The 23,213-nt window shown below is 49.0% G+C and overlaps 1 protein-coding gene across 7 annotated transcripts in view; it reads left to right on the plus strand.

Moving 5' to 3' along the window:
- DNAH2 (dynein axonemal heavy chain 2) overlaps positions 1–23,213 on the plus strand; it is a 108,394-nt gene that overhangs the window by 68,306 nt on the left and 16,875 nt on the right. For all 7 annotated transcript variants that reach the window (XM_061389569.1, XM_061389568.1, XM_061389567.1 and 4 more), the window contains exons 44-71: positions 80–216; positions 737–874; positions 964–1,122; positions 3,344–3,496; positions 3,672–3,763; positions 4,038–4,236; positions 4,389–4,613; positions 5,709–5,813; positions 6,480–6,668; positions 6,867–6,952; positions 7,087–7,217; positions 7,372–7,521; positions 7,866–8,033; positions 8,214–8,374; positions 8,624–8,763; positions 10,028–10,160; positions 10,272–10,411; positions 12,535–12,745; positions 12,963–13,079; positions 13,246–13,387; positions 14,188–14,357; positions 14,472–14,588; positions 20,842–21,006; positions 21,813–21,938; positions 22,075–22,223; positions 22,297–22,363; positions 22,506–22,656; positions 22,898–23,046. In XM_061389569.1, coding sequence (XP_061245553.1) covers positions 80–216; positions 737–874; positions 964–1,122; positions 3,344–3,496; positions 3,672–3,763; positions 4,038–4,236; positions 4,389–4,613; positions 5,709–5,813; positions 6,480–6,668; positions 6,867–6,952; positions 7,087–7,217; positions 7,372–7,521; positions 7,866–8,033; positions 8,214–8,374; positions 8,624–8,763; positions 10,028–10,160; positions 10,272–10,411; positions 12,535–12,745; positions 12,963–13,079; positions 13,246–13,387; positions 14,188–14,357; positions 14,472–14,588; positions 20,842–21,006; positions 21,813–21,938; positions 22,075–22,223; positions 22,297–22,363; positions 22,506–22,656; positions 22,898–23,046 — 4,070 coding nt within the window. The remainder of the gene's footprint in view (positions 1–79; positions 217–736; positions 875–963; positions 1,123–3,343; positions 3,497–3,671; positions 3,764–4,037; positions 4,237–4,388; positions 4,614–5,708; positions 5,814–6,479; positions 6,669–6,866; positions 6,953–7,086; positions 7,218–7,371; positions 7,522–7,865; positions 8,034–8,213; positions 8,375–8,623; positions 8,764–10,027; positions 10,161–10,271; positions 10,412–12,534; positions 12,746–12,962; positions 13,080–13,245; positions 13,388–14,187; positions 14,358–14,471; positions 14,589–20,841; positions 21,007–21,812; positions 21,939–22,074; positions 22,224–22,296; positions 22,364–22,505; positions 22,657–22,897; positions 23,047–23,213) is intronic.

Raw genomic sequence — 23,213 nt, forward strand, 5'->3', positions numbered from 1 at the left:
TGCGTCTCCAGGGAGATGAGCATGGAGGGAGGGTGAGGTAACAAAGCTGTGGTTTCCTTCTCCTCCACCTCCTACCAAGACGAGAAACCAGATGAGAAGTGGATCCTTTTCGATGGCCCTGTGGACACTCTATGGATTGAGAGCATGAACTCCGTCATGGATGATAACAAAGTGCTGACCCTCATCAACGGAGAGCGCATCGCAATGCCTGAGCAGGTTGCGGGGTGGAAACTGGAGGGCCCTGGGGCAGGGCTAAGGGGAAGAGCAGGGGCAAGAGAAAAGAGGAAGTTCTACAGGAATAAGAAAGAGGAGGAGGACACCTGGACTCAGGGCAACCTGAGACTAAAGAAGAGATGCCTGTCTGCCACAGACGCTGAGGACAATCGTATAGAGAACTGTGTACCAGGATGCGCTGTGGCAGAGACTAAGGCAGCCTCATTGCCACTGACATATGGGGCAATGACCCGCCCTTGTGCACCTGGGCTATAATTTATGAGCTTTTGTAAAGAGCCCACCCTTTCCTACCCAGTCAAACAATGTGAGGGGAAGAGAGACTTCTCATAAGGATGACCTTGAATAAGCCCTAATTTTTTTTAATAAGCAAATCATTTGTAAAGCTTAGGTCCTTATTCATCCTGCCACACGTGGTACTCAGTAGAGACACCTTGCGGCATCAGAATTCTGGGTGTTTTTACTATTGAAGGAAAGACAAGGTTCTGACCAAGTATATCTGTAGGTGTCTCTCCTGTTCGAAGTGGAGAACTTGGCAGTGGCCTCCCCAGCCACTGTGTCTCGTTGCGGGATGGTGTACACTGATTACACAGACCTAGGCTGGAAGCCCTACGTTCAGTCATGGCTGGACAAGAGGCCAAAGGTATGAAGGAGATGGAGGAGCAGGAAGTAACCAGTGGGGCCTGGGGGGGTGCACAGAATAATTCAGAGCCTCTGCTCATTCAATGCCAGGTGGAGGCTGAGCCCCTTCAGCGCATGTTCGAAAAGTTCATCAACAAGATGCTGACCTTCAAGAAGGACAACTGCAATGAGCTGGTGCCCCTCCCAGAATATAGCGGCATCATCTCCCTCTGCAAGCTGTACTCCGCCCTGGCCACTCCGGAGAATGGGGTGAGAGGGGGCTAGGGCAGGAAGGGCTCTCAGCCTCCCGGGAAAATGTCTGGGAAACGATGTGTCTGAGACACAATTGGAACATGAGGCTTGAGTGGAGCAGAGACTCCAAGAGGAGGCCTCACCAACTGTGGAGGCAGCAAGGGTGTGTGTATGCATGCGCACGTGTGTCCACGTGGGCACACCCGCTGCGAGGCCAAACTATGTATTTATATCCAAATCAGATAGACAGCACAATGGGCCTCACTATAATTTCCTGCCTGTATTTAAGAGCTGAGGATAGTTCATTTGGTTCCTCATGTCTCCATTCATTCTGAAATTAAGTATTAAATCTTGGAATCTGTGAGCCTTTGGGATACTGTTTTTGCTGGGAGGAGCTCCCCAATTAGTCTGATGAGGGGCTTTAGAAATTTCCAGATTAACTGATATTGAATAACATTTTTGTTTAGTTTAGAATTATGGTGTAAGGACCAAAATTGGATATTTTTCTGCTGAGATTATATCACTGCCTAGAAATGGTTCATATTGTTTTTAAGGGCATTGCCAGCTCATTCAACTATTAATATACAGTTATGTAACAATTAAGATCTATAACAGTATATGTCATTCCCGATATGATTAATATACATTAAAACTATGTAGGTGAACTTGGAAGGTGACGTGTAGGAAAATGATAGTAATGTAGTATCAGTGGCACTCAACTGCTGAGGAGGACTGCTGGGAGAAGAAGGCTGAACAGAACAAAGAGAGGAGGGCAGTCTACGCAAACAGAATGACTTTTGCAGAAACACAGATAGGAAAGCCAGCCCCTCGCTGGGCAGGGTGGGCTGATGGGTGGTGTTGGTGTGTGGTACCTCTTAGCTGTAGCAGAGACCCTGAGAAGAGGATGGTGAGATGTGTACAGGTGTGAGCTGGAAGGATAGAACAAGGACTCTGGATTCAATACAGCAGACACTAGAGTCTCAGCACAACTTCCCATGGTGCTTTTGTAGCTTAGAGAAGTGAAGTCGCTCAGTTGTGTCCGACTCTTTGTGACCCCATGCCATGGACTGTAGCCTATCAGGCTCCTCCGTCCATGGGATTTTCCAGGCAAGAGTGCTGGAGTGGATTGCCATTTCCTTCTCCAGGGGATCTTCCTGACCCAGGAATCGAACCCGGGTCTCCCGCAATGCAGGCAGACGCTTTACCGTCTGAGCCACCAGGGAAGCTGTAGTAGGTTTGTAAGCTGTTGTAGCTTAGTAGGTTTATGTAAATGTTTTGATTTAGGTTTCTCTACAACTACATGGTTTTCCAAACAGAACCAGGAAGGGAAGGAAATTTTAAGTCTTTGTGATGAGTTGCCAAAATAGACCCCTCCATCTCTCTTTTAAAAAATATGTATTTATTTGGCTGTGTTGAGTCGCAGGGTCTCTCTAGTTGTGGCACTCAGGCTTAGTTACCCCACAGCATATGGGATCTTAGTTTCCCAACCAGGGATCGAACCCAAGTCCCCTGCATTGCAAAGCAGATTCTTAACCACGGGACCACCAGGGAAGTCTCTCTCTCTCTTTTCTATTTACCTTTATGTAGCTTAAAAAAAATTTTTTTTATTGAGGTATCATTGATTTACAGTGTTGCATTAGTTTCAGGTGTATGGCAAAATGAATCTGTTATACAAATACATACTTCTACTCTTTCTTGATTCTTTCCCCATATAGGCCATTACAGAGTATTGAGAAGAGAGATCCTGTGCTAGAGAGTAGAGCCTTGTTGCATAGCTATTTTATACATAGTCATGTGTATATGTTAATTCCAACTTCCCAATTTGTCCCTCTCCCCAACCTTTTCCCTTTGGTAACCATATGTTTGTTTTCTATGAATCTGTTTGTGTTTTATAAATAAGTTCATTTGTATCATTATTTTTTAGATTCTTCACATGAGTGATATTTGTTTTTCTTTGTCAGACTTACTTCACTTAGTATGATAATCTCCAGGTCCAACCATGTTGCTGCAAATGGGATTATTTCATTCTTTTTAAAGGCTGAGTGATACTCCATTGTATATCTGTATCACATCTTCTTTATCTAGTCCTCTGTTGATGGACATCTAGGTTGTTTCCACATCCTCGCTATTGTGAATAATGCTGCAATGAACATTGTGGTGCATGTATCTCTTCAAAGTATGGTCTCCATCTCTTCAATTAATAGATTTAAGACATTTCCTCTTCTCCTTTTCCATGCAGGTGAACCCAGCTGACAGTGAGAACTTCGCCTCCATGGTAGAGCTGACGTTTGTGTTCAGCATGATCTGGTCGGTGTGTGCCTCTGTGGATGAGGAGGGCCGCAAGAAGATCGACAGTTACCTCCGCGAGATCGAGGGCACTTTTCCCAACAAGGTCAGGGCCCTCCAGCCCAGCTGTCCTATTTTGCTATACTCTTGATCCTCAGACATCTTGAGCCTCAGCCTGCTACCCAGCTGTCTTTCGTCCTCCCAGTGATCTATGAGTGCTTTTTCTGGGCAGGGAAAGCCAAAGGCAGGCTTTGGTAATCTGACACACATTCCGTCCTCAGGACACAGTGTACGAGTATTTCGTGGACCCAAAGATCCGGAGCTGGACATCGTTTGAGGATAAGCTCCCTAAGAGTTGGCGCTACCCTCCAAAGTCAGAACCGGGCCTGGGGGGTGGGTCAGGCTTAGGATTGCGGTGGGGGGAGATGTGGCGAGAGAGTTGAGATGACTTTCCAGGACAGGAAGCAGAAGCTAGAGGAAATGGAACAGGGTCCCTGAAGAGAATGCCGGATCCCCAGGCTCCATAGGAGGTAGGGTGGGTGATCAGAGAGCAGTGATGCCGGAGGAAGAGTGGGGAGCAGAAGGAAGCAGGAGTTAGAAAAGAGTGGGCCATGATCTTGAGACACAGTCCCTTTCCCCATCCCCAGCTCCCCCTTCTATAAGATCGTGGTGCCCACCGTCGACACTGTCCGCTACAACTACCTGGTGAGCACCATGGTGGCCAGCCAGAACCCCGTCCTGCTGGTGGGTCCTGTGGGGACTGGAAAGACCTCCATTGCCCAGAGTGTCCTGCAGTCCTTGCCCTCCAGCCAGTGGTCAGTGCTCACAGTCAACATGTCTGCGCAGGTGTGTGGCAGGACCCACGGGCCAGGTCGCCAGCCCCTGCTCTCTCCCTGTCTCTGCTTCCCTTTGGGAGCCCAGTGCCTGCTGGACATGCCTCTCTAACCTCAGATTTCTCTCTTGGGACCCAAGCGTTCATTCTATACCTTTCCCACCAGACCACGTCTAATAATGTGCAGAGCATCATTGAGAGCAGGGTGGAGAAGCGAACCAAGGGTGTCTATGTGCCTTTCGGAGGCAAAAGCATGATCACCTTCATGGATGACCTCAATATGCCAGCCAAGGACACGTTTGGGTCCCAGCCCCCGCTGGAGCTGATTCGCCTCTGGATTGACTATGGCTTCTGGTATGATCGAACGAAGCAGACCATCAAGTACATTCGAGTAAGCATCCAGAGAATCTGTTCTTCAAGTCTCTGTTCTTCCCGTGATGGGTTCTGTCCCCGCTCCACTGGGACCCCAGGATAAAGTCCTGTAAGCCTGTGTTCCTCCCCACAGAGGAGGGTCCTGCCTTTCTTAGGACCCAGACATCTGGCTTCTCGGTCAATTCCTGTCAGTAACTCTCTTCATTGACTGCCCTGTGCTTTGTGACCAAGGGAGCCTGTCCTCCAACTTCCACTCCTTTCCGATGCCTCTTACACCTCGCTTCCATGGCAACGCTGATGCCAACCAGAGCCGCCCACAACACCCCTCTCCAGGCCTCTCCGCCTCCCATTGTTTCAGGAACCTACCCCCTGGTACCAATTCTCCACTCCCCACCCAGGATCCAGGAATCTCCTGTCAGTCCTGGCTGTTCTCCCATGGGATCCTGAGCATCTTGTTTTTTTTTTTTTTCCTGAATCAGTGGGCAGTCATTTCAGCCTGATTTCTGGGGCACTCATCTATCTGACACTCAGGGTTCAAAAGTCAACTAATAATAGATTCATATGTTTCAGAGAAAGAACATACATATACAGATACAAGTATATATTAATATATGTGTATATTAAAATAGAAAAAAATGTCCAGAAGATGTTATCAAATGTTGTGTGTGTGTGTGTGTGTTTTAACTTTATTTTCCAAGTTGGGAACATGGATTATAATGATGAAATAAGAACAAATAGGGAATTCCCTGGCAGTGCAGTGGTTAGGACTCAGCGCTCCCACTGCCAAGGACCTAGGTTCAATCCCTGGTCAAGGAACTAAGATCTCACATGCTGAATGGCACGGCCAAAAAAAGAGAAAGAAATAAGAACAAATTAGTTGCCTTAGTAACTCTGTGGACATTATAAGTGCCCCAAACCCCTTGCTTTCCCTCACCTTTCCCTGTCCCCATTACTCCATGTTTCTTCCTGCTCTTCCCTCTTCCCGTTTGTCCCTCCATTCCCTCTCTTCCTCCTGGCTCCTCTCACATCCTCCCTATTTCTTTGCCCCTCCTCTTCCCCTCTTCCTGTCTGTCTCCCCCAACCCCGCCCGCCCTGTCTGGTCTTTGCTGTCTAGGACATGTTCCTGATGGCTGCCATGGGCCCTCCTGGGGGTGGACGGACCGTCATCTCCCCAAGGCTGCAGAGTCGATTTAATATCATCAACATGACCTTCCCCACGGTGAGGGCTTCCTGGGGGCTGCGGGAGGGGCTGTAGAAGGCAAAACTACCCGCGTCCTAGAGAACGAGGGCACAGATCACAAGCTGCATCCAGGGAGCTCTGATACTTGGAGGGGAGACTCTCTGCAGGCACCTTTGCTTCTGCTGAGCTGGCTCTGGTGTGTGAAGCCTGACAGTCCCAGTGGGCAGAGAGTGGGGCCCAAGCAGATGAAGGAAGGCACACCCTCCGAAGAGGAGACTATAGGAGCTAGGGGAGGCAAGGGAGGAACCCAGGGGTGTCCCCAAACCTCAGAAATCAAGACAATAATGCAATATTTTAAAAAATCAATACCAAAATTCAGGATGAACAAAACACCAACATTTTAAACAAATACAAGATCAGTATAGTGCCATGCTGAGCTACATGAGAGCCCAAGGCAAAAGGAAAAAACCAATAGTACAGATCCTGTCTTTATTTAAAATGTTCATATTTGTTCATCGTGGACAGTTTGCATTAATTCTGATTTTTAAATATTATACTAAAGCATGACTTCTCTTGATTTATGAGGGGTTTTTTGTGCCCCCCCCTCCCCACTCTGCTCCCAAGTACTTTACTCCCCTGACCCGAGTCCCTGCCTTGGTTGAAAGGCCAGGAGCTGCGAGATTGAGTCTGAGGGCCTGTTTCTAGGAGTCCCAGATCATCCGGATATTCGGCACCATGATCAACCAGAAGCTCCAGGACTTTGAGGAAGAGGTGAAGCCCATTGGGAACGTGGTGACCGAGGCCACCTTGGACGTGTACAGCACTGTGGCGCAGCGCTTCCTGCCCACCCCCGCCAAGATCCACTACCTCTTCAACCTTCGAGACATCTCCAAGGTGAAGCTCCATCTGACCCTGCCCCCAGGCCAAGCACAGCCTCCTTGGAGGTATTCTCCCCTCCTCAAAGTGAGCCCCGGAGTGCGGGAGCATCCCACACCCCCCAAATCACCCCATCCCGGAATGCCACTTCAGCTAAAACTTCTGGATGGGACCCTCTTCCCTCCCTCCATCCCACCGGCCACGCCCCTCTCCCAGGTGTTCCAGGGCATGCTGAGGGCCAACAAGGACTTCCACGATACCAAGTCCAGCATCACCCGACTTTGGATCCATGAATGCTTCAGGTGAGGGTGCTGTGCTCCACCAGATCCAGGCCTCCCCAAGCCCAAGCCTCCACTCCCCCACCCCCACCTCCTGCTCCCCTCCCCAGGGCCACTCCTCTTCAATCCCAGATCTAACCCCAGCTCCCTCCCAACAGAGTCTTTTCTGACCGACTGGTTGACACCGCAGACATGGAAGCCTTCGTGAGCATCCTAAGTGACAAACTCGGCTCCTTCTTTGACCTGACGTTTCACAACCTTTGTCCCAACAAACGTTCTCCCATCTTTGGTGAGCCAGGAGCTGTGGCCCCTGTAGACTGGAGAGTCTTAGGAGATGGGTTAGAAGAAGAGGCGGGGCACTGGGGCCCAGGGAGCAAGGGCCCTCTGGGGAAGCCTGGGGAGGACCAGGCATTTGGAATCTGCCCCCTCTTGCCACGGCCCAGGGGACTTCCTGCGGGAGCCCAAGGTGTACGAGGACCTGACGGATCTGACGGTCCTGAAGACAGCCATGGAGACGGCACTCAATGAGTACAACCTGTCACCCGCTGTCGTGCCAATGCAGCTGGTGCTCTTCCGAGAGGCCATTGAACACAGTGAGCACTTCCTGTTCCTGGCCCTTCTCCAGCATCCAAGTGACAGAGTACTCCAAGGAAATGGGGATCTCTTCCCAGATCTTTCCCAAATTGAGCCCCAGAAGTTGCCCTCCTCCCTGACCCCAGATGCGCTTGTGTCCGTGGGTGGACATTTTCTTTGATGATGGTATTTAACAGACATGGTGAAGGTTGAATGTTGAATCGCTACCCAAGCTTGAGGCACTACCTCTTCCCACACTGGTGGGTCCCTCTACTGCACCTCAGGTGTCCCAGCCCCCAGCCTAGGGCCTGGAGGTCCCCTGAGCTTGCTCAGCCAACTCATTATCCTCCCACTTTCCCTCCAGTCACACGGATCGTGCGGGTCATTGGACAGCCTCGGGGCAACATGCTTTTGGTGGGCATTGGGGGCAGCGGGCGGCAGAGTCTGGCCCGCCTGGCCTCATCCATCTGCGAGTACATCACCTTCCAGATTGAGGTCACCAAACATTATCGGAGGCAGGAATTCCGAGAAGGTAAGGCTGGGTTTCTGAGACAGAAGTGAGTTTGGGGCTGAGAGTGAAATAGCAGGAGGGAGGGAAGCCAGGTAGGGAGGATGGTGTCCTGTATGTGTCCCTGGCTGGGGAGGGCTTTCTAATCAATAGAAGAGGAAAGACAGAAGGGTGAATCTGAAAGGTCTGTCTCCTCTGGCCCAGATATCAAGCGTCTGTATCGCCAGGCTGGGGTGGAGCTCAACGCCACGTCCTTCCTTTTCGTGGACACCCAGATTGCTGACGAATCATTCCTAGAGGACATCAACAACATCCTTAGCTCGGGCGAGGTCCCCAATCTCTATAAGGCGGATGAATTCGAGGAGGTGCGATGCTTCTACACCCACTACCAGTTGGTTCTGGCTTTCCTAAGTCCAGACGATGCCGCTGTCGCGCCCCCTCTCCAGCTCCTCCATTAGGTGGAAGAAGTGCTCCTCTTGGGCCTTCTTCCCTCCCCGGACCCTGGTGGGCAGAGCGGCCTTAAAACCCACACCCCGTGTCCCTCGCTGTTCCCTCCGCCCTGGGTGCTGTCCTGGAAACCTCCGCCCTCTGACTGTGGCGCCGGCGCTCACCAGATCCAGACGCTCATCATAGACCAGGCGCGCGCTGAGCAGGTGCCGGAGTCCTCGGACAGCCTCTTCACCTACCTCATCGAGCGCGTGCGGAACAACCTGCACATCGTCCTCTGCCTCAGCCCCGTGGGCGACCCCTTCAGGTGACTCCCGTGTCGGCCTTCTTCTCCCTCGGGAATTGGGGCGGGGCGGGGCGGGGGGCACTCCTCCCCGCTCCTGGTCTCCCTGCCTTCTGCCCCCAAGACTCCGGAGTAGCGCCGGCCTGTCCCGCTGCGCCACACGCATCTCCGCGTCTACTTGTCGCAGCCTGCGCCCGGGCGTGCTTCGGCCTGCGGGATCTTTAGTTGTGCCATGCGGGATCTAGTCCCCTCACCAGGGATCAAACCTGGGCCCCCTGCGTTGGAGGCACAGAGTCTTAGCCACTGGACCACCAGGGAAGTCCCAGCCTGTGCCTACTTTCAGCGAGTTCCTGTTACTTACATGGGACTCATCCTCTCCTTTTTGGTAGATCAATTTTATTTTTCTGGAAGGTGAAGGCTGTTTTTTCTTTCTTTCGTTTTCAAGTTTTAAACTGTGGTTTAAAAAAAACTTAAAATTTTACCATTTTAACTGGTTTTAAGTACATTCACACTGCTATGCAGCAGATCCCCAGAGCATTCTTGTGCCAGGCTGTAACTCAATACCCAGTGGAAACTGCCCACTTCTCCCACCACCCCCAGGCCTTGGTAGCCACCCTTCTACTTTTGGTTTCTGTGAGTGACCACCCCTAGACACCTTATAGACGTGGAATCAGGAAGTACTTGTCATTTTGTGACTGGCTTATTTCACTTAGCATAATGTCTTCAGAGTTTATCCATGTAGCCAGCATCAGAATCCCCTTCCCCTTTAAGGCTGAATAATATTCCCTGTGTGTCTGCACCACATGGGATCCATTTTCCGTATTTTCAAGGGCATCAGAAAGGAGGGGAAGGACAGAGAACTTACGCAGAGAGGCAGTTGGGGTCACCAATTTGTTTATCTTTGAATATTTTTGGCTTGTGTGTTCACCATGTACCAAGCTCTGGGCTAAGCATCCTGCATGTGTCATCCCATTGAATCCCCTAACAACTCTAGTTAGTATGCTTTGTTATTTGTTATTCGAGGTGAGGAAACTGATGTTCAAAAGGTTATGCCACTTGCCCAAGATCCATATTTGGTTGGTGTGAAACTGGCTCTTTCTGACCCCAGAAGCTGTTTCTAAATCATGCACCAAACCAGCTTTGAGGGGAGCACAATCTGGACAAGGCGACACAGGAGCACAAGGATGGGGCTTAGGGGTTCCTAGGGAATGAGTGAACCTGTGGCAAAGACCGTCGCTGCAGGCCGAGTCTGCAAATGTACTTAACTGCCTCTCACAACCCCTGCCAGGAACTGGATCCGCCAATACCCAGCCTTGGTGAACTGCACAACCATTAACTGGTTCTCAGAGTGGCCACGCGAGGCCCTGCTGGAGGTGGCTGAGAAGTACCTGATGGGAGCCGATCTGGGGACCCAGGAAAATGTGAGGCCCTCCTCCCCATCTCTCCTCACCCCCCCCGCACCCCTGCCCATTTCCGTTCTCCGTTTGTCTCTACTCCTTCCCTGTCTCATAACCTCTATGCATCGATCTCAGATCCACAAGAAAGTGGCCCAGATCTTCGTCACCATGCACTGGTCAGTGGCCACATATTCCCAGAAGATGCTGTTGGAACTCCGAAGACACAACTATGTCACGCCCACTAACTACCTGGAACTTGTGTCTGGATATAAAAAGTATGATGGCAGAGTAAGGGGCACAGAGGGCCTGGGAACTTGGTGGATTTTTTGGTTTTGTTTTGGCCCCACCTTGTGGCACGTGGGATCTTAGGTCTCTGACTGGGAATGGAACCCCTGCTCTCTACAGTGAAAGCACTGAACCACTGGGGAATTCCCAGGAGCTTGGTGTCTTTTGAGGGCTATTGGTGAAACGATGTCTTAGAAAATATCCAGGAGCTGGCCAAGGGGACCAACTAGAGGACTGGGATCTGAATGGCAGAGAGGCGGGGGGCTTGTTTCTGTCCAGGAAGTTAAACCAAGAGAGGGGTTCCAGGGGATGTGGCCATCTCAGGGGCCCTCTGGCTGTGACCCCTTTATATACCTCTCTGTCCTTGTCTCCTGGAATAATGATGTCCTTGCTCATAACCACATTGCAACTGTGACATTATATCATGGGTATATTTGGCAATATATAGCCTCTTCTCTCTGCCTTTAATATCTTCTAGACTTTCCACCATTCCCAAGTTATTTATTCATTCATTAAGTTGTATTGACTGTCTTTTTATATGCACAACACAATAATTTGCTTTGAAGGTTATAAGAAAAAGGTAAAAAAAAACAACCCTCTTGTTTATTGGATTTAGTATTTCAATCAAGGTGAAGAAAAAGCCATTTGTAATAATAATGATAGCCAACATTAATTCATTCATTTAACAAGTATTTTGAGCATGTACTCTGTGCCAGGCACTATTTTAGATACTTGTAATATGTATGTCAGTTAACAAAATGAAGTCCTTGCCTTCGCTGGGTCCATAGGTTTACATCCTGTTTATGATTCTGAGTCACTTTGTTAAGCAATGTACATGCATGTGCTTACGTGCTCAGTTAGCCATGTCTGACTCCGACCCCATGGACTGTAGCCTGCAAAGGCTCCTTTGTCCATGGAATTTTCCAGGCAAAAATACTGGAGTGGATTACCATTTCCTACTCAAGCGAATCTTCCCAACCCAGGGATCAAACCCTCATCTCTTGTGTGTCCTGCACTGGCAGGAGGATTCTTTACCACTGCACGACCTGGGAAGCCCATATTTAGTATTTAATTCAGAAAACAATCTCTTAGACATTTTTTGGGGGACTGCACAACATTAAAACTTTGTGAATGAGTTGCCAGCATTTAAAACTTGAAGCCTTGGAAAACTCCAGATTTCCAATCTGTCTTGAAACATCAGAAATTGTGGCAATACAATTCCACATTCACTCTCAAATGGAAAAAACCAGGCTGAAGCCCAGGGCTTTGTCCACAAAGGTCCGTCTAGTCAAGGCTATGGTTTTTCCAGTAGTCAGGTATGGATGTGAGAGTTGGACTATAAAGAAAGCTGAGTGCTGAAGAATTGATGCTTTTGAACTGTGATGGTGGAGAAGACTCTTGAGAATCCCTTGGACTGCAAGGAGATCCAACCAGTTCATCCTAAAGGAGATCAGTCCTGGGTATTCATTGGAAGGACTGATGTTGAAGCTGAAACTCCAATACTTTGGCCACCTAATGCGAAGAGCTGACTCATTTGAAAAGACCCTGATGCTGGGAAAGATTGAGGGCAGGACAAGAAGGGGACGACAGAGGATGAGATGGCTGGATGGCATCACTGACTCAATGGACATGGGTTTGGGGGGACTCTGGCAGTTTGTGTTGGACATGGCGTGCTGCGGTCCATGGGGTCTCAAAGAGTCAGACACAACTGAACTGAACTGAACTGAAGCCCAGGGATGGCCACCCCCTTGAGAGAAGTTTGTATTTTCTGGTTCACTGCAGCCCCACTGCCTGCTGCACGGTGGGGAATTGCTGCACAGTAGAAAGGCCTCAGGTAGGGAAGTGGTACAATGAAAACGGTAGCCAGCACGCCAACCCTGACAACGGTGTGTAGAATAAATGAGAGGGACAAGAGTCCGGAAACAGGAAGACCAGTCGGGAGGCTGTTGGCAATGATCCAGGCAAGGAAATGATACAGATCTGACTAGGGTGGTGGTGGTGGCAACAAGCAGAAAGTCAGGGACCAGAGCCATGCTGGGAAGGGAGACTACATGGGCCTCTCCTTTCTGGGGGCCCAGCCTCCTGGGGTTCCTGATCCTACTCTGTCCCCTAGGTTGCTGGCGGAGAAGCGGCAGGAGCTGCTGGACCAGGCCAATAAGCTGCGGACAGGGCTGTTTAAGATTGATGAAACTAGGGAAAAGGTGGAAGTGATGTCCTTAGAGCTGGAGGATGCCAAGAAAAAGGTGGCTGAGTTCCAGAAGCAGTGCGAGGAGTACCTGGTCATCATTGTGCAGCAGAAGCGGGAAGCGGATGAGCAGCAGAAGGTGCCTCTGCCCCCCTGGATCGCCCCTGCCCCTCGCGTCCCCTATTCCCTGTGCCCACTGGGCAGAGGGGCTTCCAGCTTCAATCAGTTATAGGGCAGGGGGTGCCAGTTCCACTCAAGTCTTCTTTAGCTCTCTCTTGCATCATTACCACTAGCACCATCACCCCCACTTCTGCTCAAGGTGAAGACAAAAACCCTTGTCTTCTCTTCATCCGTAGGCTGTCACAGCCAATAGCGAGAAGATTGCGATTGAGGAAGTCAAGTGCCAGGCACTGGCTGACAATGCCCAGAAGGATTTGGAAGAGGCATTACCAGCCCTGGAAGAGGCCATGCGGGTATCAGGACGGGAAGGCACAGGAAGGAGACTGGGCTGGCCTTCCTTGTTCTCAAAGTCCCCTTGGAAGGGAGGAGGAGGGGAACTGCAGCTAAGTCCTGTCTCCATAAAGGACCCGTCTTGCCACCTGAGTTGACTCTGGTCCTCAAGTTCATCCCTTTTCTCAGGCCCTGGAGTCTCTGAACAAGAAGGACATAGGAGAGATCAAGTCTTACGGACGCCCCCCGGCCCAGGTGGAGATGGTGTTGCAGGCAGTCATGATCCTTCGAGGCAATGATCCCACCTGGGCAGAGGCCAAGAGGCAGCTAGGTGAGCCAGGAAACCGGAAGGTAATTTATGCCAGTCCACCCAGCATTCCTCTGATCATCTACTGGACGTCAGGCACTCAGAGAGACAGAGATGAAGGATGCAGTGTGCCCACTCTCAAAGCACAGAGCCTGGTGGGGAAGATGAGGCATAACCATCAGTTAAGGTCTTCGGTTGTAGGTAACTCATCTTCATTTATGAAAGAAACGAAAGAAAAAAGAATGAGGGACTTCCCTGGTGGTCCATTGGTTAAGACTGCGCTTCCAGTAAAGGGGAGCGGGTTCAATCCTTCGTCAGAAGATCCCACATGCCCCATGACTCAGCCACACACACACACACACACACACACACACACACACAGGGAGAAGTTGTCGTAAGGATATTGGAACGTATTTCAGAATCTAAGGACAGGAGTGCCTTTGCTCCCCACCCCGCAAAAGGACAAGAATCAGAAAAGGGAACAAGGGTCTGTTTTACTCTTGTGATATTTTTCCTGCTCTGAGTTCTGTTGGTGGAATGTAGCCTGAAAGCAATAGTTTGGTGACCCCTGCCCTAGAAGAAAGTGCAAAGTATATAGACAGAATGGTGTGTGGGATGGGTGGTCAGGCTGAGAGGGTGGAGGATACGTGATGGGAGTAGAGGCTGAGGAGGTTGTGGAGGCTCTGGGAGCCTCGAGGGTCTAGATGAGGGAGCACGGCCAGTGGAGGGACTGTGGGTTGAGGTCAGGCCTTGGGAACTGAGCCCAGGAAGCACATGGCTATGCCTGAGCAGTGGAGGTGAGGCCCCCAATCTTCATCCCCCAGGGGAACAGAACTTCATCAAATCACTGATCCACTTCGATAAAGACAATATCTCAGACAAGGTCCTGAAGAAGATCGGAGCCTACTGTGCCCAGCCCGATTTCCAGCCTGACATCATCGGCCGTGTGTCACTGGCTGCCAAGTCCCTATGCATGTGGGTTCGGGCCATGGAGGTAGGCAGTGACAGGCGGGGTGGGAGCAGTGAGGCCGGATGGGAGGAGGGGGATGGAAGGCTCATGGCAGGTGAGTGGGTAGCGAGTGAGAGGGTGCCCGCTGTCTCCCCGCAGCTCTACGGGCGGCTGTACCGGGTGGTGGAGCCCAAGCGGATCCGCATGAACACCGCATTGGCCCAGCTTCAGGAGAAGCAGGCGGCCCTGGCCGAGGCTCAGGAGAAGCTGCGTGAGGTGAGCCTCATACCTATGTTTTCCGTTTTCCGAGGTGGTAGCTCTCCCAGATTCCCGATTTCTAGGATGCTTCCTTTCTGTTTATTTGTCCCTGTCTAATTCTACCCCCTCCTCCTTATAGTCCTATCTGCCTCCCACTCTGCGCCTTGTTTAGACGGCTGCCTCTGGCTCAAAGCTAGGTCAGTGAGAGGGTTACAAAGGCACAGGGGCGCTGTCTCTGGGGAGCCCTTCCCACAACTGACCTGGAGCTGGCAGTGTTCGCCATCCTTTGTTGGGGCCCTTTGGAGAAGATCCTTGAGACAGTAACTGATGAAGTCTGTGTGGCAGTGGGTCTTTGCTCGGGGGATAGGGCAGGGGTGTCACACTGCTGCTTGGACCTGGAGGAATACGAGGGTGTTGGAGCCTGGTGTTGTCGTCTGGAGGTAGAGAGGGTTATTTCCTGTGAGAGGGCTAGATAATCCAAAAAGTGCTGTCCTACCAGATACATGCACAAGTAGCTCTCTTTCAGGCAGAATATAAGTGCTATTAGCAAGAGTTCAAAATTCTTTCAGTCTATCATTTAATTTTCTGTCATTGATTTAATAGGTAGTGTAAATATATCCACATGGTTTGAAATTCAAAAGGACAAAAGCGTATCCAGTAAGAATTCTCCCTTTCACCTTCTGCTCTCTAATCACCAGCTCCCCTCACTTGAAAGTAACTTCTGCCTTCCAATGCAGGGGATACCGGTTTGATCCCAGATCAAGGAACTAAGATCCCACATGCCTCGGGGTAACAGCCCATGTGCTGTAACCAAGATCCAGCGTGCACACACATACACACAAAGAAGATTCCATTCTGACCCATTTCGGAGGCTTCTGGGCAGTTTCCAAACCAGGGGTCCCTAACCTTCGCTGTGTGTCAGAATCGGACCTAGGGAAAAAATATATTTTCAAGGATCCAAGCAAATGAGTAATGGTTAAAATTATTTACTCAAGATTTGGATTGAAATGTAATATAGCTGGACTCTGGGCCTCTTCCCAGACCTCTAGTGCTGTGTTCAGGGTTTCTCATCTCTGGGCGACCCTGATAGAGAAGAAGGCTTCAAACGGCTGATTTCAAGGCTCCCCCAGAGATTCTTACTTAGTTGGCCTGGCAGGAGCCCAGGGTCAGCACAGTGCTAGCTGCAAGCATGCCTGATTCTGAAGTTCTACTGAAAGCTATATTTGCATCTTACACTTTCAGTAACAAAGGAGAAATTTCAGTTCCCTGTTTGCTTACTCTTACCAACTAGAGGTCCTCAAGACGCGGTGTGAGATCCCCCACCAGCAACCTAACACGAGGTGCCCTGCAAATGCTTCTCCCGAGAATGACGCTGTTGGCAGCTGACCCTACAGGCCCACTTTTTTCCCACATGTGAAGGGGACAACCCCTAATTATCTGGCCCAGGATATGATTCATCCAGAGGTGAGAAACCTTTCCTAATGGATGGCCATACCTGTGAGTGTTTAGGCTTGAAAGAAAGAGTAAAAGAGTGAAGATTTCAAGAGAGGTTGAGAGGTCATGATGAACCGAGGTGGCAGGGGATTGAAATCAGGAGGCGGGGTTCTAGCCCCAGCACCGGCAGTAACCAGCAAGTCGCTTAATCCCACTAAATCTTGGGCATTGGAAGGCACATTCTTAACCTCTGGACCACCAGGAAGTCCCAGAACAGACTCTTCATCCACCACAGAACTCTTAATTAAGGCCACCCTTACAGACTACATCTCTCCCCTGTCCAAGCCCCATTTCCTAGAAATTGTCTTGCTTCAAACATCTGTCTCTATAGAGAAAGCCACTCATTCATAGACAAAGCTACAGCCATCTGCCAACGTCAGAATAACACAGGGTTGGCCTAAAGACTTTCACTGAAGTCATAGAAGTTAAAAGTTAACCACACAAGTGTAAAAACCCACTGGACCTAATATGAGCCTTACTCACCTTACTTACCTTACTCAGAACACCTGTTCACACGCTGCAGTCTGATCAGGAAACTCCCAGCACTGTCAAAAATGTTTTGGGGGATTTTCTGGTCTGCATATATGTATACTCTCTCTTTTTTTAAACCTGTGCCATTGTTTTTTTCATTTTCTCTTTTTTTCCATTTTTTCATTTTTTGGCCATGCCATGTGAGTTGTGGGATCTTAGTTCCCCAACCAGGGATCAAACCTACACACCCTGCATTGGAAGCATGGTGTCTTAACCACTGGACAGCCGGGAAAGTCCAAAATGTATACTCTTGAAGGGATCTGAGAACTAGTAGTCTTATTCTATGCCCGAGTTCTAAGCAAATTGAGAAATAAAAGGCATTTGGCCAAAATATAACCTATAAAGGCTAGGCTGGAGGATGTGGAAGATGTCTGTGAGCAAGTGGCCCTCCTAGTGGGGACCCGCATCTTCAGACAGACGTACCTGGTCTTGGGCGTTGTTGGGGGGGCAGAGTGGGACTTGTGCTCACCCCTAAAAAGAAAGGGCATGAGCTCAGTTGAGCATTCCCAGTTTACTCTTTCCAATTTTACCAGTCAGATCAGTCACCACCTCCCCTGGAGAAGGGTGAGAAAAAGTCCTGGAGGAAGTCTTCCAACACACAAGGGAATGACCAATACAAACAACTGTAACAAGCCATGACCCCAGAGGAAAAAATAAGCCCAGAGAAAATTCAGGTTATGAAGAAAACTTGAAAAAAGTAGACCTCTAATTAGTATCATCAGAGAGAGTGATTAAGAAAGAAATGACATCCACAGAACAAAAATAGGATGATGAAAGGCCAAACGAAAAGGAAGAATTCTGGGAAATTTAAAAATGATAAAAGTGTGACATTCGGTAGAAGGGTGGGAGGACAGCATCACAGAACGTACCACAAAACCAGAGGCAGAAAGCAGAAGAGAGACACGACCAACCTGTAAGAATTTCTGAAAGAAAAACACATCAGGGATAATAGAAAAAGTAGTTAACAACTGGTTCAGCCCACACAGTGACCTGTCTGAGTGGGTCTCACCACGAGGAGCCCAGCCTGGTTCACACTGGACACCAACCCGGATCATGATGACATTGACGCTGTTTGTTAGCATTTGACCTTTATAATCAGTCTAGAGATGGAGCACAGAAGACCCAGTGTGGCCTCTCTGAATGTCAACCTCAACGATATAAAAATAAAGGTACCGCCTAAAAATTGGGGAAGTGGACACAGCTGGGAAAAGACAGGGCAGTGCTTTTGCAGCAGATAAAATAGAACACAGTTTTAACGTGTTGGGACTTTCCAGTTGTTAAGTTTCTGCACTTCCACTGCAGGGGACACAGGTTCAATCCCTGATCCCTGGTTGGCAAACAGATCCCACATGCCTTGCACAGTGGCAACAAAAAAATATGAATTTATTACTTATAACACTAGAATGTTATTTAACATTATAATAAAGGTAGCCAGTAAGAGAGATTAGGAACTATTAGGAAATTTGGAGAGATCGTGTGTGCTTGCTAAGTAGCTTCAGTCATGTCCAACTCTTTGCGACCCTATGAACTGTAGCCGGCCAGGCTCCTCTGTCCATGGGATTCTCCAGGCAAGAATACTGGAGTGAGTTGCTGTGGCCTCCTCCAGGGAATCTTCCCAACCCAGGGATCGAACCTGCTTCTTTATGTCTCCTGCATTGGCAGGTGTGTTCTTTACCACTAGCGCCACCTGGGAAGCCCTTGAGAGATTCTAAATGCCCTTGAAGTGGTCTTTGTGGGTGTGAAACAAATAGTGAGATTTTTAATTGGTCCCTCTTATTATAGTATTGAAATGAAGTCCACTTAATTTATCCAATCATGTTCATGTCCTGATTTTATAACTTGTATCTATCAATAAACATTGTGATATTTGGGGAAAAAAAGAAAAAACTACTAGATGTAGAGAGAAAGGGATGAGGTGTGTTGGTATAAGGGAATCAGATCTTCATCTATCATAGCATTAAGTCCATAGAAATAGTCTAACGTTGATAAAGCAGGAAACAGCTGTATAAAATATACTTGTAGTATCCGTAGAGGATGAACTGGAAACAGGTCACATTGGCTACCTCAAGAAGGAAGCTGGGTAGATGGAGCAGAGGGTTGGGAGGAAGATTTTCATGCTTTCATGCCTCTTGAATTTTAAGTTACCTATTCACAAAGTAAACACAATTAAAATAGAAAAGGACTAGCAGCGTCAAGATGTGCTCATGCAAGTACAAGGGTACTCATTACAGCTTTGTTAATTATAGAAAACGTTGGGAAGACACAAATGTCCATCAGTAGGAAACTTGTCATATAAATTGTGATTCCATCATACACAAAATTAGCAGCTGTTAAAAACAATGAGACAGCTTGACAAGAATGGATTTGAAGACAGGTGAAAAATAGTAAAGTATGAAACAGTGATACTGAATGTTACCATTTATCTTTTTGAAAAAAAATCATCCATTCAAGAAATATTTATTGAGTGCTGGGCACTACCTGGGTCTGATTCAGTGGCGAACGTGGCGCTCCCCTCATGATGCTCACATTTTCTTTACTGTTGATGGACTTGGTCTGGAAAGTTACACTAGAAACTGCTGACAGTGGCTCCCTCTCAGGCTGGGGCTGGGAGCTGGGGTCAGGAGTAGGAGGAGGACAAACCCCAGCACACTTTTCTTCCTTTGGAATGTTGATTTGTGTGAAACATATTCACCATTCAAAAAAAAAAATACAAATGGGACAAGTTATTTTCAAAAAAAGTTAAAGATGTTAGGTGGGATGATGGTGTTATGACTATGTCCTTTTCTAAAAAGCAATGCATTATGAGGTATTTAAAGTTGAAATGTCATGAGTTTGCAACATTCTTTAAAATACTTTGGGGAAAAACAAGTAGATGGCGTAAATACAGCAAAATGTTAACAACTGTTAAATCTGGGTGATGGGTGTGTAGGTATTGCTTATATTAGTCTTTTTCTTAGGTTTGAAATTTCTCATAATTATTTTTAATTAAAAAGATTAAAGCTCCAAAAATTTAAAGCTGTATATAAATATAAATATATATATATATATACACACACACACACATACATCCAGTAGCTGCATAAGCATAATAGTCAGAGATAGGGAGATAATTACTTGAAGAAATAAAAAGAGACATGGTTAAAAAATAATTTGCTACTGAAGAATGGAACTAAGTAGGAAAGTGGGCTAGAGGACCATTGCTTTTCCTTATAACCTCTTTTATTTTATTATTTAGGTCTTTAACCCTGTGCATATATTTCTTGTGTAGAAAATCAAAACAGTGAAAACATGCAAAATAAATAATGAAATATAGATCTATCACGTAGGTTGGCTGCCTCCCCAGAGCCCAGTCTCCACGGGAAGCCAAATTACAATCAGAGGTTGCTGATGAGTGTGGGCTCAGTGCATGGAGGTGGTTGCGTGAACCTGATGACAAGTGCCATGCAGTAGAGCCTGCCAGATAACCCAGCACGTGTGTGTGAGGGCCAGAGCACCCTTTCCCTGTGGGCCCCTAGCCTCTGAGTGGCCTATCTGATCCCTGAGCGACACCTTCTTTCTTTAGATGCTCAAGTCACTCAAGGGTGACATTTTGAATCTCCACTTTGCTTTAAAAAATGTTCCCTGGAGGGAATTCTCTGGTGGTCCAATAATTAGGGCTCCACATTTCCACTGCAGGGCCATGGGTTCAATTCCCGGTTGGGAAACTAAGACCCCCACGTGCCTCCTGGCACAGGCAAAAATAATAATGATAATTCCTTGGAGAGCTACTTATCTCATTCCCAAGTTCTTGGAAGTCAACCTCAATAGTTGGGAAAAAACGAAAATTTCCTTGTGATGAGAACTCAGGAGTCACTCTCTCAACAACATGGAATGGCGGTTATTTTTGTGCTATCTGGTCCTCTCTTGTCAAAACATCCTGTGTGGTTTATCCCTGTGCTACAAGAGGCCCATCTCTTCCTCAGCCTTGAGTCCATGACCAAGCAGTTTCCAGGCTCAAGGAAGGAGTGGTGGAGTGGTGGAGGCTCAGGAAAGAAAACTCACCTGATCACATATATTTGATATTGTTTTTTCCTTCACAACAACCCTGCAGGGGAGGTGTTAATTTTTTGTACCTGAGGAAACTGAGGCGCCAAGAGATCATTTTTCCCAGAGGTCATAGAGCCACAACATAGCAGATGGGTAATCCGAAGCCAGAATCGTCTGGCCTCCAGCCTGTGTTAGATCCCCATACTCTGATCCCTCCCAGGTGGCTGAGAAACTGGAGATGCTGAAGAAACAGTATGATGAGAAGCTGGCACAGAAGGAGGAGCTTCGCAAGAGGTCTGAGGAGATGGAGATGAAGCTGGAGCGTGCTGGGATGCTGGTGTCCGGGCTGGCTGGCGAGAAGGCCCGATGGGAGGAGACAGTAAAGGTGAGGCCAGCTGCGCCCCCTGGCTCTCCTAGCTGTTGCCCACCACTGCGACCAGCTCCCAGCCCATTTAGGTGGAGGGACAGGAGGGGAAATGATGGCAATGCTTGGGTGTAGGGACACCCAAGAATGGGGCGTGGGCATTCTTCCTCTCCCATTTGGTGAGAATAGTGGGAGGAGAGGCTTTTGTGCCAGGAGGGATCTGCCCCCTTGTGTAGGTGGGGCTGGAAAACACTCACGAGGACCCTGATAGAGCCCACTGACCTGACTGAAGCCAACCTGGGGCATCTCATCTCTGATCTCAGTGAGCTCCTGGCTTCACAAGAGGGTTAGGCCTTATCACAAACTAACACTGCTGAATTCCCTGGTGGTCCAGTGATTAAGACTCCATGCTCTCACTGCCGAGGGCCTGGGATCTAAGATTCCACAAGCCATGTGGCACGACCAAGAAAAGAAAGAGAGAAGAAATAAACATTGCTGTTAAAGTTGGGGAACTCAAGGAAGTCCCCTCATGGTCTAGTGGTTAGGGTTTGGCACTACCACTGCCATGACCTGGATTTGATCCCTGGTCAGGGAACTGAGATCCTGCAAGTCACATGGAACGGCCAAAATATGAAAAAAATAAAACATGGGGAACTCAAAAGTTGTGAGGGTAGGGTTGAATTCTTGGGGCACAAGGATTTAGGAGAAGGAAAGACTCCCTCTGATCTGGACAGTGTCCAGAGGGGGGAGTGCCTTCAGACTTGTCCATGTGCCTCCAGTACTGGGGCCCAGGAAGACTTATACCTACCTCCCCTGCTGTCCTCCAGGGCCTGGAGGAGGATCTTGGCTACCTGGTGGGAGACTGTCTCCTGGCAGCTGCCTTCCTGTCCTATATGGGGCCCTTCCTGACCAACTACCGGGATGAGATAGTCAACCAAATCTGGATCAGGAAGGTAAGGCAGGGCTTGGGTGTGATGCATGAGTTCCTGGGCTCTAAGATCACAGCCTCTGGGAGTAACAGATGTTGGGAAGGGGCAAGGGTGCTGGGCTCTCATATCCAGGCTGAAGCTCCAGGCTTCTTCCATCCAGATTTCAGAGCTGCAGGTTCCTTGCTCACCCCGCTTCACATTCGACAACTTCCTGTCCAATCCTACCAAAGTTCGGGACTGGAACATTCAAGGGCTGCCCTCGGATGCCTTCTCCACTGAGAACGGCATCATTGTCACCCGTGGCAACAGGTGAGGATGTTGCTGGGAGCACAGGCCCAAGTGAAGGCTAAGCCTATCTTCTGACTCACACTTCCTCCTTCAGGTGGGCACTGATGATCGATCCGCAGGCCCAGGCCCTGAAATGGATCAAGAACATGGAAGGAAATCAGGTACAGGGCTGGGGATGGGGGAGGGCTGATTCGTCCCCTTAGATTCTCTTCCCAAGTCTGACTCTTTCTCAGATCCTACCCTTTGGCTATTACCCATCTTGTATCCCTCAGCATTTCTTCCATAGCTTCCCTTGCTTTCCAGGGCCTACAGATCATCGACCTGCAGATGAACGATTATCTCCGAATCCTAGAAAACGCCATCCAGTTTGGATATCCAGTTCTGCTCCAGAATGTGCAGGAATATCTGGATCCCACACTCAACCCTGTGCTCAACAAATCTGTAGCTCGAATTGGTCAGGGCCCAGGCTTATGGTGGGGTTGGGCTGAGACCAGCGAGGTCGGACCCATGGCAGGAAAGCGCTAGGTCTTTGGCTGTGTCTCCTACTACCTTGTCCCTGTATTCAGACACACCTGGGTTGGGGCCGTAGGCAGGCTGAGTCCCTGCTACTGGATTCCAGTTGGGGAACAATGGGTCAGCCCTGACCCACACTTGGTCCTGTGGAGTCCCTGCCCTTGACCCTCCTGTCAGTGCAGGTGGTCGGTTGCTGATGCGCATTGGAGATAAGGAGGTGGAATACAATCCCAACTTCCGTTTCTACATCACCACCAAGCTCTCCAACCCCCACTACAGCCCAGAGACCTCAGCCAAGACCACCATTGTCAACTTCGCTGTCAAAGAACAGGTGGGTGGGGGCCGATGCCTAGACTGAACCAGGGTGAATCCAGAGGGCTGTAGAATTGGCCAGGACTGAGAAAAGGCTGAGATTGTGTCGGCAGCTGGGGATGTGGGGCTTGAGAGGTGTAAAGGGATGTAAAGGGTAAAGGTCACCAGAGTGGGGTTCTCACCACG

The sequence above is a fragment of the Bos javanicus genome, chromosome 19 (assembly GCF_032452875.1).
Source record: "Bos javanicus breed banteng chromosome 19, ARS-OSU_banteng_1.0, whole genome shotgun sequence".
Taxonomy (NCBI): domain Eukaryota; kingdom Metazoa; phylum Chordata; class Mammalia; order Artiodactyla; family Bovidae; genus Bos; species Bos javanicus.